The 19,679-nt window shown below is 38.7% G+C and overlaps 2 protein-coding genes across 2 annotated transcripts; both read left to right on the top strand.

The window, feature by feature from the left end:
• Positions 1 to 15: 15 nt before the first annotated feature.
• Positions 16 to 5,364, top strand: LOC105938492 (parapinopsin-like). The gene is made up of 5 exons (XM_036147866.1): positions 16 to 737; positions 1,270 to 1,598; positions 1,723 to 1,968; positions 2,073 to 2,213; positions 4,534 to 5,364. The coding sequence occupies exons 1-5, from the start codon at positions 401 to 403 to the stop codon at positions 4,585 to 4,587; spliced, it is 1,107 nt and encodes a 368-aa protein (XP_036003759.1). The 5' UTR covers positions 16 to 400; the 3' UTR covers positions 4,588 to 5,364.
• A 4,970-nt stretch (positions 5,365 to 10,334) lies between these two features.
• LOC105938493 (dopamine D2-like receptor) lies at positions 10,335 to 13,139 on the top strand. Its single transcript, XM_036147860.1, has one exon. It carries the CDS (start codon positions 10,810 to 10,812, stop codon positions 12,307 to 12,309), a length of 1,500 nt encoding a protein of 499 aa, XP_036003753.1. The 5' UTR covers positions 10,335 to 10,809; the 3' UTR covers positions 12,310 to 13,139.
• Positions 13,140 to 19,679: the final 6,540 nt, after the last annotated feature.

The raw sequence follows: 19,679 nt of genomic DNA, 5'->3' as shown, positions 1-19,679 counted from the left end.
GTATTCTTTAAGAATCTTTACTGATTTAATTGCATTCAGCCTTAATTGCGTTCGGTAAATATTTGTTCAGCTGCACTCAGATATTTTTAATTTGCTTATTGGTGCGTACACATTACAAGCTTTTAAGTTTTCAGGAAAATGAATGGTGAGGGCTGACTGCTGTTTATCAGACAACTTCCCAATTACAATTACAGCCTTGGGTTAAGCAGGTTTCATCCATGCAAATCGTGTTTAGAGCCAATTTCCCATATTGCGTTTTTTTTGGCTTTCTCAATCAGACAGGTGCACAGGCTGAGATCTCTGATAAAAGCAAAAGCCAGTGGGAATCAGAGTTGATAAAGCCTGAGCTGAACATAGTCTGCAGGATCACTTTAGGGCCTCACAGGAACATTTGAGAAGCATGGACAGAAACAACTCTTCCCTTCCATCCGTCCCCTCAGAGATGATGGTGACTGCGGTGCCTACCATTTTCCCCAGAGTGGGCTACAATATTCTCTCCTTCCTGATGTTCATCAACACGGTGTTCTCAGTTTTTAACAACGGGGTGGTGATAGCCGTGATGCTGAGGAACACGCATCTTCTCCAGCCCATGAATGTTTTCATCTTCAGCCTGGCGGTTTCTGACATAATGATCGGCCTTTGCGGCTCACTGGTGGCCACCATCACAAACTACCAGGGTTCCTACTTCATTGGTCACGCGGCGTGTGTTTTCCAGGGATTTTCTGTGAATTACTTTGGTAAGTGAGGCTGTAAAAGGTTGGGGAGCTCTGTGAGAAAACCTAACATGTCTGAGTAGATTAGAAAAACCTGTCTCCCACTTTATCGCAAATACATTTCTATATGAATGATAAACTTAGGGTGGTGTTCAGGAATAAGTATGCAGTGCCTTGCAAAACTATTCATTTCCCTTATGCATTTTAATATTATGCATCAACATGAACGTGTCATGGATTTTATGTGATAAACCAAGACAAAGTAGTGTGTTATTGAACTAGGAAGAAAAAGAGATTGTTTTCTTTGCAGAATATCTCAAGCTGAATCAGATTTGATGGAGATCTTCTCAGAGCATCAGTTTTACTCCTTCCACCGAGTCTTCATTTAATTTAAAAAATTTCTCATTGCATCTCTGGCTATGCTGTTAGAATTGTGAAAAAGACACATGTAAATACGTCTGCATCCATATTTCTCACCATGTAGGTCCCGCTCAAGCAACTCTTTCCAAATCTTACCCAACTTTAACTCACTTTTGTTGTTGTTTGTCTTTCTTAGGTCTAGTGTCTCTCTGCACTCTGACCCTGCTCGCCTATGAGCGCTACAATGTCGTTTGCGGCCAAAAAGGCACTTTTATGCTGAGCATGCGGAGAAGCCTGAAGGGGCTGCTGTTTGTCTGGGTCTTCTGTTTGTTTTGGGCCGTCCCTCCGTTGTTTGGCTGGAGCTCCTACAGTCCCGAAGGGGTCCAGACGTCCTGCTCTCTGGCATGGGAGGAGAGGTCGTGGAGCAACTACAGCTATCTATTTCTGTACACACTGCTCTGTTTCATCATTCCTGTGGCAATCATCATCTACTGCTACTACCATGTGCTGAAATCCCTGAGAAAGGTGGACTTATGGAGGTTTTTGCACACCTTTCACACCTCTTAGAATCCATTCTTAAATTACTGCTTGTTTGAACTGTTTCAGAATAAGGTTTTAGATTTTAACGGGTGCTCACATTTGCTTTCAGTTGAACAGGAGCATTGAGCTGCAAGGTGGCCGTTCCAGGAAGAGTGAGAATGATCACGCCATCAACATGGTCCTGGGAATGATCATAGCTTTCTTCGTTTGCTGGCTGCCCTACACGGCCTTGTCGGTGGTGGTAGTGGTAGATCCGGAGCTGTACATCCCGCCGCTTGTTGCAACTCTGCCCATGTACTTTGCAAAGACCAGCCCAGTCTACAACCCCATCATCTACTTTTTTTCCAACAAACAGGTAAAGAGGCACAGTGTGCATCGGAGAAAATAATAAAAAAAAAAAAATTAAAAATTGTCTATGCATTTCCTGACAGCCTGTCTGCGTGTGTTTACATTCACCAGTTTCGTGACTGTGCTCTGGAGCTGCTGTCGTGCGGGCGGTACGTCCCCAGAGGGCCCGCCAGCGTCAGCATCCCTCTGTGCTCCTTGAACAGGGGGAGCTGTCTGTCTTCCATAAGCAGGAGCGCCAGCACGCACAGCAAGGTGTTGCCTCTGTGACTTTTCCCCAGCCAAAACAAACAAGGTGCCGTTGTTGACAGCCTTAGTTGGTGCCTTGTCAAGGACACAGAGCTGAGAACGCAGGGGGAAAATTGCACGGAAGCATTCCAAAATGTGCTAATGCTTTACGGCTGCAGCTCACGGAGAAATAATATAATCCAAAAAGTTTGTTTACTGCAGCAGTTCCGTTTGGAAAGTGAAACTCTTACATTACATGGATTCACAGCGATAGAAATCAAGGGTCTATTTCTGTTCATTGTGGTGAACATGGCTCACAGATAATGAATTGTCCAAATTCTGTTACATCCCCAGCAAACTGGGATAAAAGGATTTTTAAAACAGAGTTGTTTGCATATGCTGGATGTTGTGTACTTTACCGTTTATGCGCTCAGTTCTTGGTCTGTGTGGGTTGCTGGCTTTAACAGATGTTCTGTTGCTTACCGTCCCCAAGTTCGTTAAGCCACAAAGCCTCATTGCTTAAAAGCTGTCCAGAAAGCTATTCAAGTAAATTAGTGAAAGGTTGAACGGAAGGCAAAGGGGCGCTGTAGAAAGATGACGTAAAGTCCATGTAAGAGTCATCACACAGATATATTCAGCATATCGGCTACAACTGTTGCATTCGGTGTGTTAACCCATTCCTGAACTTGGGTTAAGGAGAAAAAATACAGGACTTTAGACTCAAAGTATTTTTTTTTTCAATTGGGAATCAAGACCGGTGATGATTTGGGGAACCATGTTATCTGCTGGTGTTGGTCCACCAAGTTTTATCAAGACCAAAGTCAGTACAGGCATCTATAAAGGTAACTTTAAAGCACTTCTTGCTTTAAAACTCTATGGAGAACTGACACGCTCCATAGAGCGCTAGAGTGCTGATTTAGTTTTCCAGCAGGATGTCCCCTGCCCTCATTACCAAAAATATCAGTACCATCTATAATGTCAATGGTTTCACTGTTCTTAAATGGTTGGCAAACTCTTCTGGGTAAAAAACAACTAGACATCTATTGTCAAGAGGAGGATGAGATGAAGGCTGCTAGTAAATCAGCGTGGGACCTTAACACCTCAGTAGAACTGATCCCCCTTGAAATGCCGCTCCACATCAGAACTTAATTCATGCAGGAAAGAACGATTAATTGGTATTAATGGCGTATTTCTTATATAAAATTCTTTTTATCAGTCTTATGTAATAACCAAAATTTCTTTTCATAGTTTTCCATTAGCTGTAAGGTTCAATAATTAAGAAAAATAAATGCTTGAGATATGTCCCTCGGTATGTAATCAGCTGAAACTATTATACCAATTTCACTTTTTCTAATTAAATAACACTTATGATCTGCCCATTTATCCAGCTGTAGGCCAACATGTAACTGGAAACTGTTTTTGTTAAGACTTTCTTTGTTAAATTGGTTTTCCTTTGGCAGTTGTATAAATATCATTATTCCGGCCTTGTTGTTTTTGTCTATCCCATTCAATGCCAGTAAGACTCGGTGAGACAATTTAATTTCTCAGATTTGTTTCAGATTTGTTTAGAGCCATGCTGTGTTAAAATAAGACGAAAAAAAATATCGCTGAATCAAAAGAATGTTTGGTGAGGACTGTAGCCGTCGTCTGTAATTTTCCATTTGTATGCATATTTAACGAGACCAGACAAAGCAATCACAGCCATACAGTGCAGACAAGCTGGAGAGAAGTGAAACCTCCTTTGTTCCTAAAATGCAATGTACCTGGTTTCATTCGCTGTGTGAAGGTATCTCATTTAAGAAAGTTTCTCGTTTTCAGGTTGTCTTTTATTGAAATATCATATAAACACATTGAGAAATGCGTTCAAACCTATGTTTATTACAAATACCATCATCCCAGTGCATTCATGTAAAAATCTTATAATAGATAATGTTAGTTTTAATTGTTATTAAAACTAACAAAACAAAATGGATTAAAGTCAGCAGAGGTCATCCTCTGATCAATACTTACAGTAAGGTCCAGCATTGCATTTATAGGGAATTACATAAAAAGTCTAGCCAGACAGAAGCAGCAACTTGCTGCTATACAGTATCTGCTGTTTAAATTTCATTCATCTGCGGTCAGTGTAACTACAGTCTTAGGTGCAGAAAAAACAGCAACTCCCCTCATTACTGCATATCATATGAACAGAACTGTAAAGACATTAGAACTGTGTCTGCAAAAGAAAAAAAAAAAAGATCCAATACACATTTCCCTTTGAGTCAAGTTCCAAAGACATCAGAGGTTTTCAATAAGTCTCTCTTGATCTTTTAATATTTATACAGTTTTGCATTTTCTGTGTTTTCAGACAGTTCAGAAACCAGCAGAAAGACACATTTGTTTAATAGGCCAAAACACCTAAAATGCCTCACATATCAGAACCTTCTGCGAGTTGTGAAGATAAACGCATGGCTGAGTAAAAGGAAACGTGGATGCTTGGGAAGGACACTCAACACGCCTGAAACTCACAGCCAACTTTGGTAAAGAAGTCTTAAAATAAATCCTTTTTTATTGTAGTAGGATAATCCTAATCCTAAAATGTTTGAAAAACCAAACCTTTAATTACAATTTATTTATTCAATGGGGAGACAATTGTGAAATATTTAATCTCACACTCATTTGTACCTTAATTGGTTCCTATCAAAATAAATGTAACCAAGACCTTGTAATAATTTCTACTTTACTCTTAAAATGATCAAAGAGTCTGGGACAGTGGTCTGCTGCTGTCGTCAGTGACCCACAACCCTGGGGCATAAATATGACACAGAAGTTCATTTCTCTTAACCGCTCTTCAAAAAGGAAAATACTAAAGCACATTTGTTTGAGTAATGAACAAATTAATTTATTTATTTTGAGTATTTCAAACATTAAAAGAAAAACTTAAAACAAAGAAAAGTATGAACAATTCTATATACAGTTCAATATATACAACAACAACGATGACGATCAGAAAATAATAGAAGAGTTAAACAAATGTTTAGCTCAAAAAGGAAGAAAACTCATGGATTTCTGCCCCTTTCACTCTTTCCATATTCAAGTTCATACTGTACAACTATTTATACATTGGATCAAAAAATTAAAGAAAGCAAATTTGGCTATACAACACCATTTCAGTTTATCAACAGCACTGCTCAAAATCCATAACTAACGTAACCCCACTTCTAGCACCTATTATGTCTCAATACATTTTTTCACTTGTATTGTTTATATTTTTAAACGACTTATTGATTACTTTGTTTCACAATATAGCGAATAACTTTGCAGTTGTCTGAAAACATTGATTTAAAAAAAGTCCTTCTCCATGTAAACTGCAACCCCCTTCTCTATCACTGATTCTTCTGTTGAATATTATTTGGAAGTAAGTTATTTCTTTCCCTGAATACGATGCAGGTCTGAGTTTGACTAAGTCCCAGTACTTTTGGCTTTCTTTTACTGTTAGTGCAATGGTTGTAAATAGCTTTTGTAGGTGTTTCCCCAGACATTCATGCAAAGACTGAGATATGGTAACACCAGCGATGAATACAAAAAAAGAGACAGACTTATGATCCAGCATATATCCAGTTTTCCTCAGAACTGCAAAACTCTTTGATTATTTATTTTCACTTGGCTGATTTGTGGTGTCCAGCAGATATTTTCCCCCCAGTTTTTCAGTTCTGTGATAGTAAATCAATTCTACTTCCTACGCTGCTGGCAGATCATAGTCGTCAATAGTAATTTTTATTTCTGTTTCTCTATCTGTTTTACGATTTCCAAATGTCCTGAAATGTAGCTTTATCTAAGTGTAAAGACTGTTTGAATATGTTAAATCATTCTTTTAGTTTTGGCATTTCTGTTTTGACCACCTCTAAAAGATGCTGCAAACTCTTACCAGTGCAGAAAATGCTGGAGTCATCTGCAAAAAAATATATATCACTTATGTATTAAGATAAACAGTTTAGGGCCTAACACTGATCTTTGCAGCACATCACAGGTAATGTCCAACTTTATGATTACCTATAAGAACAAATTCTTTCCCTGTAGTTTCTCAGCCAGTTTAATGCCATTCCCCTTATTCCACAGTTCTCTATTTTTCTTAAGCAATATTTCATGGCTGACATTGTCAGATGGTTTCTTTGAGTCACTGAATACACCGACTGAAAACTGTTTATTGTCAATGTTCTTGATGATTTATTCTGTTAACTGCATAATTGTTGAGGGTGCATGAGTGCAGCTCTGTCATTTCTGAAACCCGACTGACAGTCTGTCAGTGTTATGCTTTCTAAGAAAGGTTTCTAGCCTTTGTTTGCTGACAGGCCTGTAGTTTGTAGATTGCTGTTTATCCTCATCTTTATGTAGTGGGATAACCTTTGCAACACTTATTTTTTGGGGAAATGATTGAGTTGTAAACAATAAATTACCGATAGGTCCATGGATTTGCTATGCCACCTTTTTTAACCCCAGACATGCTATTTATATTCCAGTCAGTAGATGTTTTATTTCTTGCATTACCTACAATGTCTTTTATTTCTACAGGTTTTAATTAAATTAAAGAGAGATTCCTTATTTAATTATTCCCAATAGTTTTGCCCATTTTTTAATTGGATTATTTATTTGTTTAGCTAATTTTGGTAGCATGTTAACAAAGGATTCATTAAATTCATTGACCATGTTATGTCTTTTATTTAACCCTGCATTATTTCCAGTAAGGAGTTCAGTATGACTAGTTTTCCCTGTTTTTCCTAACTGAACTGTTGAATATTTTCCAAACTTCTTTGATACTTTGTTTATCGATCTTTACTTGTTTGGGATAATAATCCTTCTTGCATATCCACTCTGCATAATACTTGTTATTCTGTTTTTGTATTTCTTATTTCTGTGTTCTGCTTCATATGTTCTCTATTTTAAGAATTTTCTGCATAAAGTGTTCTTTTTTTACCTGCATTCTTTAATCCTCAAGTAGCCTAGGTCTGTCTGTATGATTTAGCTTCATAGTGGACTTCACATTCAGACAAAGTTTGTGACATAATGACAAATATATTGAGAAATATTTTGTAAGCCTTGTCAATATTGTTCTCACAAAGTTTTCTAGTTCTGTGAAAGTAAATCAGTTCTAAAAGCACTGGTTGAATCAATAGTTTTCTTCCTTCTGACTTTTGTGGTGGAATACTTCTTTACCTTTATATATACGCGTTCATGAATCACAAAAACACATGTCATTTAAAAACTGCCACACCTTAAAACATATTCCAAATATTTAGTAAATATATGCAACAGTTTATTGATATCCAGTTAATGTTTTGCTAAACAGAGGTGGTAAACATAAACAGTACATTGTATTTATAAATGTATCTGTTAGTTTAGATTAATTAGGAATCCACAAATATGTCTTAAAATATCAACAGACATAAGTGACCTTCAGATTAATGTTGAGAAACACCTTTTTCATAACGTCTGTCAAGATTTTAATATTTGATCCTGGAGCTCTGTTTAAACAGCTGAGAATAACATTTGTCTCTTTTCCCATGTGAATCTCCACAGTAATACACTCCAATATGTCATCAATACTAGCTGACATGTTTTCTATAACATTATTTGCCGATTGTCTATATAAAGGCAGATGCATGTTTATTTTCTTAAACAAGGGAATGGCTACTCTTCTAAATTAGCTTATTTTTCTGCTATCAGGGTGATATTATAAAAGCTTAAAACAGCTGGAGCTGTGATAAAGGAGGCTGAATGAGGAGCCACAATTGTCTTGTCATCAGACACAGTAAGCAGGATTGTGAAAAACAATCTCCAAAGCTCACTGTCAGATAATTGCTATAAAAATTGGCATCCTGGGGTAGCCAAATCCCCTAACAGTCAGGGGATGCTATCTCTATGCCAAATGGTAGTTTGGGAATGAGGCCAGGAAAAAAGCATCTTCCACACCACATGGCCTTTATTTAACTGAAACTGTATGCTTTGGTCAGGTGAGACTAAAGAACAGTATCAATTGTTTATACTATGAAAACAAAGCATGATTATATGAGGAAGGCGTCCTCATACAAACTGTATAGCAGGGCGGAGGATGTGTGATACCGTGGGTTACCATGGTAGATCTTTTTAGAGTGCCATCATTCATCTGTCTACATAGCAGATAAAAAAAAAAAAAAGAAAAGAAAATCTGGCAATCAAAGCACATGGCCAAATTAACATAGGACCAGACACTTAATCAAATTTATTTAATGGAACTGGGAAATCTGCCAATAATCATGGAGCATGCTTTATTTTATTGATTTTGTGTAAAGCAATTTAGGTCAAACGATCTGACAACCTCTTTCAGGAAAAGAAACGGAGCTGGGTTTGATATTCCAATCTCCAGATAGTTGAAGTGACTCCGAAAAGCAGCTAGTACCCCTAGTAACCTCCCATTGCAATAGTTTGTTGAACGTTGAACGATTCAAATTATTAATTCTTCTTAATAGTTAATTTATGGTTGTTTTCAGTTTTTTTTTTTTTTTTTTTGCTTGTTTATGACATGTTGGTGATGGTTTAGTGCTGTTCAGAGTTGTTCCCTCCACCACTTACTGCAGACTGTGTGGAAGTGAATTGCTCTTTTTTTTTTTTTTTTACTTTGGGTTGTATATCTTGTCTCAGTTCATTTTCTCCTGTTATTACAGGAAGGGAGACAGAAAAATGAAAAGCAGTTTAGTGTCCAAGAGTTTTATTTTTTATCCATACATTTCCCAGAGATTTTCCCTTAGTGTAGCATTCTGGCTGATCCAGACTGTATCTCATTGTGCTAATCTAATCCCAGATGTATCATTGCACATAAGCTTGTGAATTTGAAGCAAAGAGCATTTCACACTTTATCTCGAAAACAGGATTACACAATGTGCAACCATAATCCTACAGCGTTGCTCCCATCATTTCGGGAGCTAATTCAGGACCTCCTGTCTCATCCATCTGGCATCGCCAAAGCCAGGAGTTCAGCCTTTTTTAAGACGCAGCATCAAATTAAATGGACAGCTGTTCATATCCTCATCACAGTTCTTTAACACCAAGCAAAGGTGCTTATGCCCCTTGAACCTTTTCACATTTTTTCACATTACTACCACAAACTTTATAGTGGGCTACTTTACTGGGATTTTATGTGATAGACTAACACAAAGCAAAACCACATTTTGTGAAGTGAAAGAAAAATAACACATAAATGGATTTCATCTTTAACTAATACAAATTAATGTAACATTTATTTTTAGTCCCCCTTATTCTGAAACCCCAAAATAAAATCCAACCCAACCAATTTCCTTTGGAGGTCACTTTATCAGTTAATAGAAAAGAATAGAAATATCCTTTATCATCTCTCGGAGGGGAAAACAAAGTGAAAGACAAAACGGATGACATACAAAATGCTTTGAGTGGCAAAAAACTAACTCTCTTCATCACCTTGAACATGAAAAATGGTGGTGACAGGGACGTTGTTCTTCACCAGGGACAGGTAAGCTGGTCAAAGGTGATTGGATGATGAATGGAGCTGAACAGGGTATAGTCCTGGAAAACAAACTTGTCTTAGGCTGAAAAAGGCATAAGATTGGGGCAGAATTTCACTTTGTAAAAGAGCAACAACATATAGCCAGGATTACTACAACATGCTTTAGAAATTGAGCATAGAATAACCCAAAATCCAGGCATAAAAGAAATCAAAAACTTGTTGCATTACTTGAAAGTTCCTCATGTATGCTGTATAGGCACATTTTATATATATATATATATATATATATATATATATATATATATATATATATATATATATATATATATATATATATATGTATGTGTATATATATATATATATGTTTAGAAGGTATTGACTCAGGTATGCTGTATAGGCACATTATATATATATATATATATATATATATATATATATATATATATATATATATATATATATATATATATATATTATATATATATATATAGACATACATACACACACACACACACACATATATATATGTATATATATATATATATATATATATATATATGTATGTATATATGTGTATATATATATATATATATATATATATATATATATATATATATGTATGTATGTATATATGTGTATATATATGTATGTTTGTAAACAACAGCAACAAAAAAATAGAAAAAACATATTTGAGTTCATTTCTACTTCGCAATGCTGCATCGCTTTTCTGTTGGTCTTTGACACACATTCCCAAGCAAATACAGTGAAGCGTAAGATTGTAATGTGACAAAATCGTCAAAGGCTGTGAACACTTGCACGGCGATGCTTCCCCTCGTTCTGTCAAACCCGAACGCCTGACTGATTTTATGAAGTCATATTTCACAGATGAGACAATAGTGACATGACTGCTTTTCAATTAGCAGCCATCTTTTATCCCCCCCAGTTGCCTCAGCTGTGAATACACTCCAGAGTTTTTAATGAATGTGAACAGCGAGGACTCCCAGGTGACCCTCTGGTGCCGCAGAGTGATAATGAAAAGGGCGGGTACCTTGGAGAAACTCGCCCAGGCCACAGCTTCACCCATTATTCATTCATCAGAGATGGTGCGCGACTGGAAAAGCATACTTAATGTTTGCACAGCCAGCCGAGCATGTTGACTTTCTGAACCCGGAGATGAGAGGGGCACCCGCACCTGCAGGGGTCTCTGGGAACATCACCGTTCGGGAGGCGTACATCGACTTTGCCCTCGTGATGGCACACAGCTTTGTTCTGGTAATCACCTCCACCGTGGGAACAGCGGCGAACGTTTTTGTCATCCTGGCAGTGTGTCACCAAAAGTCGCTTCAAACATCCGTCAACGCGCTGGTGGTGAATCTGGCCGTCGTGGACTTCTTGCGCTGCACGATCGACTGCCCCGTTCTGCTACACGTTATCGTGACCCTGCACCGCGGCGGGCACGTGGACCACCGGGTCTGTGACACGCAGACTGTCTGCTTCTCCTTCAGCTGCTGCATCCAGCTGTCGACCCTGGGGTGCATAAGCGCAGAGAGGTACCAGGCGATAGCCAATCCCTTTAAAACAAGCCAACGGAAAAGGCGGATCATGATGCTGATTCCTCTTACGTGGATCCTGGGAATTGCAGTGGCTGCTGTTTGTCAGATGTTCCTGAAAGACTCAGCGGTGTACGTAAGATGCCAAGAAGGCCAAAGAGGAAGGGTCATCTCGCATGACACCATTGGTCTCTATGTGCTGCTCCCTCTGTGGGTATCTTGTTTCGGGGTAATCACTGGCTTCTACACCCGCATATTTGCTCTCCTGAGGTCACACAATCGCAAAATATTCGATGAAGGCACTTCTGTTCCTACGAAGGAATTTAAGGAAGATAAGCAAACCCTTGCAGTGGAAAATGGGCAAAACAAGTGTGAGAGCGAGCAAACCCTGAGCATAAGTGTGGCTCAACAAAGTCCCCTGGTGACCTTAGAGGGAGCCCCACAACAGGTCTCCATCAGTTCTCAAAATACAGTACAGATGAGTCATTTAGAGATGGTAGAACCCCGCCCTCTTGCAGCACAGGACGCACTGCAGACTGTGGAGAAAACGTTAAAAACGGAGCAATGCAGTGCTCAGAAAACAGAAGCAAAAGCCTCAAATCAAGATGCCGAAATGCAGAAAAAATCAAGCAGTCTGAATTCACAGAGTCAGTCCAGAGGAAGCCTGAAACCTGACAGTCCAGTCACAGAGAACAGCCTCCCTAATGCATCATCGACACAATCGGAGCATCCTGAATCTACCTCTGTTTTATTGACTGATCTGAAACCAGAGGACAAAAGCACCAGAGGAGAAACACAGGCAGCGCCTACGCTAGATCAAGAGTCCACGCTGCCTTCTGTCCAAAGTAATGAAGCCGTAAAACAACTCGCACAATTGGAGGGTGCTGTCTGCGTCATGCCTTCGAAGGCCAGCAAGGAGAGAGCGAGAAAAAGGAAAGAGAGTAAAATGGCCAAACGGGCCGGCTACATCATCATAACCTTCCTCTTATTCTGGCTGCCTCTGATCACAACCATCCTGGTGAATTTTCTCGTCCACAAAGACAGGGATACCCAGGTGAGTATCTGCGGCAGGTTTTAGTGCATGAACGGAAGACATTAACACGCAAGTTTGAGCGTGAGAGGCGCGTTTTGGTTCATTCTGTTGGTGCATCAAAATGAATGTATGTACGCGTGAAACCCAGCTGAGCTCTAAGATGTTGTTACCTGTGTGCTTTTTTTTCAGATGCCAGTCATTCAAGAGATAGAGATCCTTACGGTGTCTGTCTCCTGCATCACATCACTGAGCGACCCGATAATATACGCTGTAGTGAACCCGCAATTTCGCTCAGAGTTTTATAAGCTGAAAAGCTGGGTTAAATCCAGATTTGACAAGAAATGAGAACATCTCCTCTGACATTTACACACTGACAGTACTGGATGGAGACATTTGGGTTTATATTGCCTTGTGAACTTTTTCACATTTTGTAACAATACAGCCACAAACTTCAAAGTGTTTCATAGGGACTTTTAAATGATCGATTAGATAATGAAGTGATAGAATTTGGATATGAATATGATATTGAGATAAAAGTACAGTGGATTCTGTTTACCGTCATGGATGCATATTCAGGCCGTATTAGACTTTATTTAGGGGCTGAATAAAAACGCACATCGGCACTTTCTACATTTCGAGAATTATTTTTCTACAAATACACATCACTTTGTGTTTGTGTGTCACGTAAAATATAAGTATGATACATTGAAGCTTGTAATTGTAAGTACAGATATACCCATACCCATCAGCCTGTGATCAGAATTACTATTACCAGCTAATACTGGTTTTATCTGTGACTGGTAAGGCTAATTTGATTGTATAGCACATTTCAGTACAAGGACAATGCAAAAGTGCTTTACATGATTAAAACTTTGGAAAAGAATAACAGAATAAAAGCAAGTAAAAAAAATAACAGTTGGAATAAAATGTAGGAAAATTGAAACAAAATAAAACAATTGGGAAATGAAAAGTATAAGCAAATATTATTTTAAAAACAGCTGGACTACAAACTTGAACTAATGATGTTTCCGCAAACAGTTTAAAGTCAAAGGCAATCCTAAACAAATGTATTTAGTCTTCATCTAAAGGAACTCAGGCTTTCAGCACTTTTATAGTTTTCTGGAAATTTGTTCCAGATAAATGGAGCATAAGAACTAAACATCGCTTATCTGTGTTTGGTTCTAGGTATGCAGAGTAGGCTGGAGCCAGAAGACCTTAGTGGTCTGGATGGTTGATACACTGATAACAAGTCTGTGATGTATTTAGGTGCTAAGCCATTCAGGGATTTATAGACTAACAGAAGTATTTTAAAGTCTATTCTCTGAGATACAGGGAGCCAGTGTAAGGACTTTAGAACTGGGGTTATGTGTTCTACTTTCTTAGTCTTAGTGAGGACGCGGGAAGCAGCGTTCTGGATCAGCTGCAGAAAAATCCTAATTTTTTTGTGTTCAATAACTGCATCAAAATGAAGCATTCACATCATTTACAGAAAATGCATCATGCGACAGAAATGAAAAATTAGATATTGGTTTGGAGAGATACCCTTTGATGCATAAATCCGGAGAATCTTGTAATTCCTCCATTTTCTCTCGAAAACCTTTGAACCTATATCAAAGAACCTGCATCATATTTTAATTTTTTTTGTTTTGCATACCTTTTTTATGTTTCTTAGGAGAAAATATTTCAAACTGAAAAAGCAGCCTTTCTATACATTACATGACAGAACGTGAAAATGTTCAAAGTGTATGCACAGTTTTTTTTTTGTTTTTTTTTAAATGCACAATGTTATGCATCTGATGTAATATAGTAGTAAATACAGCCTGATGAAAAATTAAAAAAAAAAAGTCGAGTCTGAATCCCTCTTTTGAAGAGATTTTCTAATATAGTTTTAGGAGGCCTTTTGTTTTATACACTGCCACGCTTTCTTCCGTTTTCCACCTGCTGGCTTCTCAGCAGTTGCTAAACACCGCAGAGCAGAGACATCGCATGCTGTGAAGTGCTGCTTAGACCAACATTCAGCTCAGCAGGGGGACGCTGTAGAGCCCTGCATCAAACAATCACTGAGGTCAGCTTATCTGTCTCCAGAGACCCCGCTGCCAGGACCCACCGCTGGGCCAGTCAGGTCCTCACATGTTCCATAGCAGCTCCTCCTTATTATACAGTCTTTCAAAAACAGACACACTTGGTGGTGACGGAAATTATAAAACCATGATTATATTATAGTTGTAGCCCTCTCATTGACAAGCTATCCTGACTCACCCAGTGTTTTTTGAAAATATTTAGGCATGGCAAAACATATTTTAAAACATGTTCTTTTAAATATACATGCAACATGCATTTAGACATTAAAGCATACATTTCCACAAACAAATAAGTTATTTTGTTAGTTATTATTATTAGTTAAATTAATATTGTGTAAAAACTTTAAGGCCAAATGTGTCTTATATGTGGACAAAAGTTGAAAAGTGGCAAAAAATTTCACAAAATTCCAATATTGTTCAATGTAATGAAAAAAATTCTGTTAAATGATTGATCTTCTCTATAGATGTTCCTCTTTATCCCTCACTCATTCAGCTCTTGGCTCATGAACCTTCAGACCTTTTTCTATTGCCCCCAATTGAATTGTGTCTTGTAACAACAAAACATTTGTGTGAAATAAATAAAATAAATACATTTTTAAAAAATGTATCACAAAATGATCAAGCTTGGCACTAAACATAAAAGAAATGAGAATTGTTAACATCATTTTAACAATCTGTCAGTACAATTAAGTACCAAAAAACAACCCTCTCACACTAAAATAAGCTATTTGTGACCTGAATTCTGTCACTAGCATTAACGTTTAACTCATAAATTAGCTTAATTAGCCCACATTAGTCATTCTGTTATGTGCTACACTTCAACTATATAGCATGAATGGACAATAAATCTAACTCACATGATTTCACGAGCAAAAATATTGTTTTGATTTCAAAAACAGTAGTGTTCACATTTCTCTGTACACCCAGTAGCACTTGAACATGGTTGCTCCCCACTGGTCTGTTTAACTCCTCCAAGCAGCTTACTGCTACAAACACCCTCCAAGGATGACTCAACTTCAGAGCTTAACTTAACCATTTATTCTAAATACGGCAGAGAAATAATCACAAGTTACAGCACTGGACTCTAACAAAACAACGCGGGTGATGTTCCGAAGATAAGGAGCCCCAATTCTCATAGCAACATGTCTTTTTCTAAACTTAGACACACCCCTTATTAGGGGGTCTCCTCACATGTTATCTGAAGAAGAACGTGTCGTCACGGAGGCGTTAACTGTTTTATGACATGAGTTACTCTGTGGGTGTCTTGAGCTGGCTAAGTGAAAGCATGCATCTAAATCACAGGAAGAGCTGTTCCATTAAAAACTCCACACACCCTTGATCTAATTACCATATTTTTCAGACTATAAGGCACACTTAAAATCCTTACATTTTCTTAAAAATGTATGATGCGCCTTGTAATCCGGTGCACCTTATATATGATTAAAGTTGTGCTTACTGACTGATTTTGTGTGGTACAATGCGCTCAAAAATCCGTTAAAATGTGTAAGTACGACTTTGGTAAGCAATGAAGCCACTCCGCTCAATGGGCATTTGGAGCATTACGGTACACTTTGTCACTGCCTGATCGGTCCTGTAACAGGACCCCTGAGCATTCTACAAGACTGCCTGACAGTAATGTCGAAACTAGACGTGCATTCATGTAAGGCAGCCCGCACCCAGAGTACGTGCTAGCAACAATAAACCTAGAAAGTTAATTCAATATGAAAGTTCTGTTCATTTTGGCCTCATGTTAGAACCAGGGCAGTGTCATCCAACTACTCTGTCCTCCCAACAGAGATGGATAGCTCTCCCTCTCAGGAGAGAGCGGTGTTAAGGAGGAAACACACCGGATGCGCTGCAGAGCTTAGGTTAGCTTTTCAATTTAATCATTCAATAAATGTACACCAAAAAGAAGCATTACACTTTGCGACGGCTAAATTAGATTGGAGTTCTAATTTCAGGAGCGTATATGCTCCTGTTTGGCAGAGAATAAACGGGAAAACATCCTGTTCCCTTCCAGAAGTATCACAAATTAAGAGTTGTCAAAAATAAAGTGCCATGGATGATGTAGCTGTGACAAGCTAACAAACTAAAATATATTATTTCTATGCTACTTTTAGGAGATCAAAACATAGGATATAATACTGATAATTTAATACCTTACCCATATATTACTGTAAAAATGCCTTTCTTTAATTACTTACCCATGAAGAAATTTCTCTCCGCAGAATCATGCAGCTGTGTAGCGTACTTTGCACCGTCTGGTGTAAATTTATGCTTTTAAAAATACGCCCGTAAGCCATGGCGCTTACATTATGCTGCCAGTGTATTCCCTCCTTATGGTGACCAGATTTGATTTTTCTAATGAAAACTGGGGATGTCTCAGATTTTGTTAATTTTGTTAGCGTAGTGATATTACACACATGGGAAGACTATGTAATGTGCCTTGTAATCCGGTGGGTCTTACATGTGGACAAAGACACACATAGACATGTAAATTCACGGTGCGACTACAGTCCGGTGCGCCTTATAGTCCGACAAATACGGTAGACTAGCTTTAACTTTTAGCAAAAGATTACACAAATTAAACAAACCATAACAGTAGGTTATGGTTTGCTTAATGATCAAGAAATTTTTATTTACTGCAAACACAGTTACTACTGGCAAATGTTTTCAAGAACACTCAAGTACCAAGATGCGGAGTAGTCCAGAGAATTGACCATGGACTAGAAGCAAAGGTAACTGCGGAGAAGACAACAAGGAGGTAAGGAATATAGATGACTTGATCTATAATGCTAAAAGTCCTACTTATCACTCAGTAAGAGAGAACAATCTGGCATCTGCCTCAGGGAACCCACTCCTGTTTATACACCACATGAATGGACTTGATGAGAACAGCTGTTAGGAATCACATGCCAGTTAAACCCTGTAACAAGAAAAGGTCAAGGCCCACATACACACACGAAAGCATTGTACAGGCAGAGAAATATAATTTTTAGAATTTTTATTAAAGGATTGCCACAAGAAGAAGTGATGGGAGAGACCAATGATAAGGCTTATTCCTGTGTGGCAGGAAATGCAGGAAGCGTGTGCACCCAATGGATGGCTTTGGAATGGACGTTTGATGCAGTCCCTCTCCGGGATCTTGTACATCCTCGAGGGTTCCTTGGATCAAGTTCTCCAAATACAAAGAGAATTTGTTTCACTGGTGTCTTCATCTGAAGAGAACTGTCTGGAGAGAGCATCTGGTTTGATGTTACAGGAACCAGGGTGGTAACTGAAATGTGAGAATGTGCCTCGGGTTGTGATGTATGGCTGACTGCAGGTGAGAAAGGTTCTTATGGTCCATCCAGATAATGATTGTTTGTTCTATTCCTTAATGTCAGCGCCTCCACTTATCAAGCGACAGCTTGATCACCAGAAGCTCACAGTCTCCAATGTTTCCTCTCAGCAGGACAAAAGCATTTGGAAAATAATGCAAATGGTTTGAGCTTATCAGATGAGGTTCTCTGGATCAAAAAAGCTACAACATCGCAATCCTGTGCGTCCACCTCTAGGATAAATTAAGCAGAACAATCAAAATGGACCATAATGGGAATGTCGAGAAACCTTTCCTTGAGGGCCCAGAAGATTTATTTCATCTTCTTGAGAGCAAACAAAAGGGTTTTTAGTAGAAGTAAGAGCAGTGAGGGGAGTTGTAACCAGATGAAGAGCCCAGATGAACAGTCTGTAGAAGTTAGCAACACCTAAGAAATGTTGTAGCTGTTTATAGTTCCTGTGTGTGGGCCAACCTGAACTACCTTCATTTGTACGGGCTGGTCTTCACCCTTCCACCCTCAAAACATAGCCAGGAAAAGTGATGGATTCTCGAACCTTTGAGCTTGGAAAAGATGATTTTCGAAGAATCAATGGAAGACCCGTCTGAGATGGGGTTTATGGTCTTCGAGGTTCTTAGAGAAGATCAGAATGTTGTCAAAATTAACAAATACAAAGATTTTGAGAAAGTTTCTATGAACATCATTAAGAAAGGTTTGGAAGACAGCGAGACCGAACGGCATAATACATTTTTGCAGTGATCAATATGAGTTTTGAAAAAGCAGTCTTCCATTCACCCCCTTCTTGGATGAGGACATAATGGTATGAAGATAAAATTTGGTGAAAATGGTAGCTTCCAGAACCTGTTCAAAAGTGGATGTGATGAGAGGCAGGGAGTATTTCTTCATTACTGGGATTTGAATTAAACATCATGAATCAATGCAGACTCAAGGTGTCTTATCTTTCTTTCCTACGAATAATTCAGCACCAACTGGAGAGGTCGAAACATCCTTCCATTCAGAGACTCAAAAATATACTTCTCCATATAGCTTCATGTTCTGGGTGGGAAAAAATGATAAAGGCACCCAGACTGAATAGGAGCACCAGGAAGGAGGTCAATAACACAGTCATAAGGATGAAGAGGGTAAAGAGATACAACCAAGTCTTTACTAAAAAAAAAACAACAACAAAAAAACTAGAAGTTCTTGTACTTGTGAGAAACACCTGAGAGATCTGGAGGAGAGGTGGTGATGGGAGAAGTCAGAGAGAAGAGATAGAACACCAGAAAGCAGGCATGAGGAGGAACACATCCACATGCCTGCCTTCTGGCATCATTAAGCACTTGGACTGGAAACTGATCTTGAATTAAGCAAATGGATGAGCAGATCTGTAATCAGGGACTATTGTTTTCTCTTACTTTGTCCACTTGTAATCCCTTTCCTACTGATGGGCCACGGCTGTCGGGTTGATTGGGCAGTAAGAAATTAAGTGATCAGGTGTGCAACAATACAGGCATTGCCCAGAATACTGCAACTTCTTTCTTCAAGAGATGGACATGTCATTCCAGCCTGCATGGGTTATGGTTCAGGCAGTGGAGAGGATGAAATAACTGTTCTTCTTTGGGAGGTCACGAAGGGCTCTGGGGCTGTTGCTCTGGCACTAGGAGGGAGATCGCTTCTTTTTCTTTTGCTCACTCTCTAAGGCAGTGGTTCCTAATCCTGGTCCTCATGTACTCCATTCTTGCATGTTTTAGGTGTCTCCTTGCTGCTACACATCTAACTTAGAAGAATGGATAATAATGAGGCTGCTGCAGCCATTTGCAGGTCATGCAATTATTTGAATCAGGTGAGCTGGAACAGAGACACGTCTCAAACATACAGGACAGTGGTACTGAGGACCAGGGTTGGGAATCACTGCTTTAATGCAATTGTCTTTACGGCTCGAGAAATTAATTTGATCATGTAATGTCTTGGTGTCATCTCTGCAGCTGAGCTCAACTTTAAGTTTAGCAAATTTATT

The sequence above is a fragment of the Fundulus heteroclitus genome, chromosome 2 (assembly GCF_011125445.2).
Source record: "Fundulus heteroclitus isolate FHET01 chromosome 2, MU-UCD_Fhet_4.1, whole genome shotgun sequence".
Lineage (NCBI taxonomy): Eukaryota > Metazoa > Chordata > Actinopteri > Cyprinodontiformes > Fundulidae > Fundulus > Fundulus heteroclitus.
This window is presented reverse-complemented; position numbering and strand designations above follow the sequence as displayed.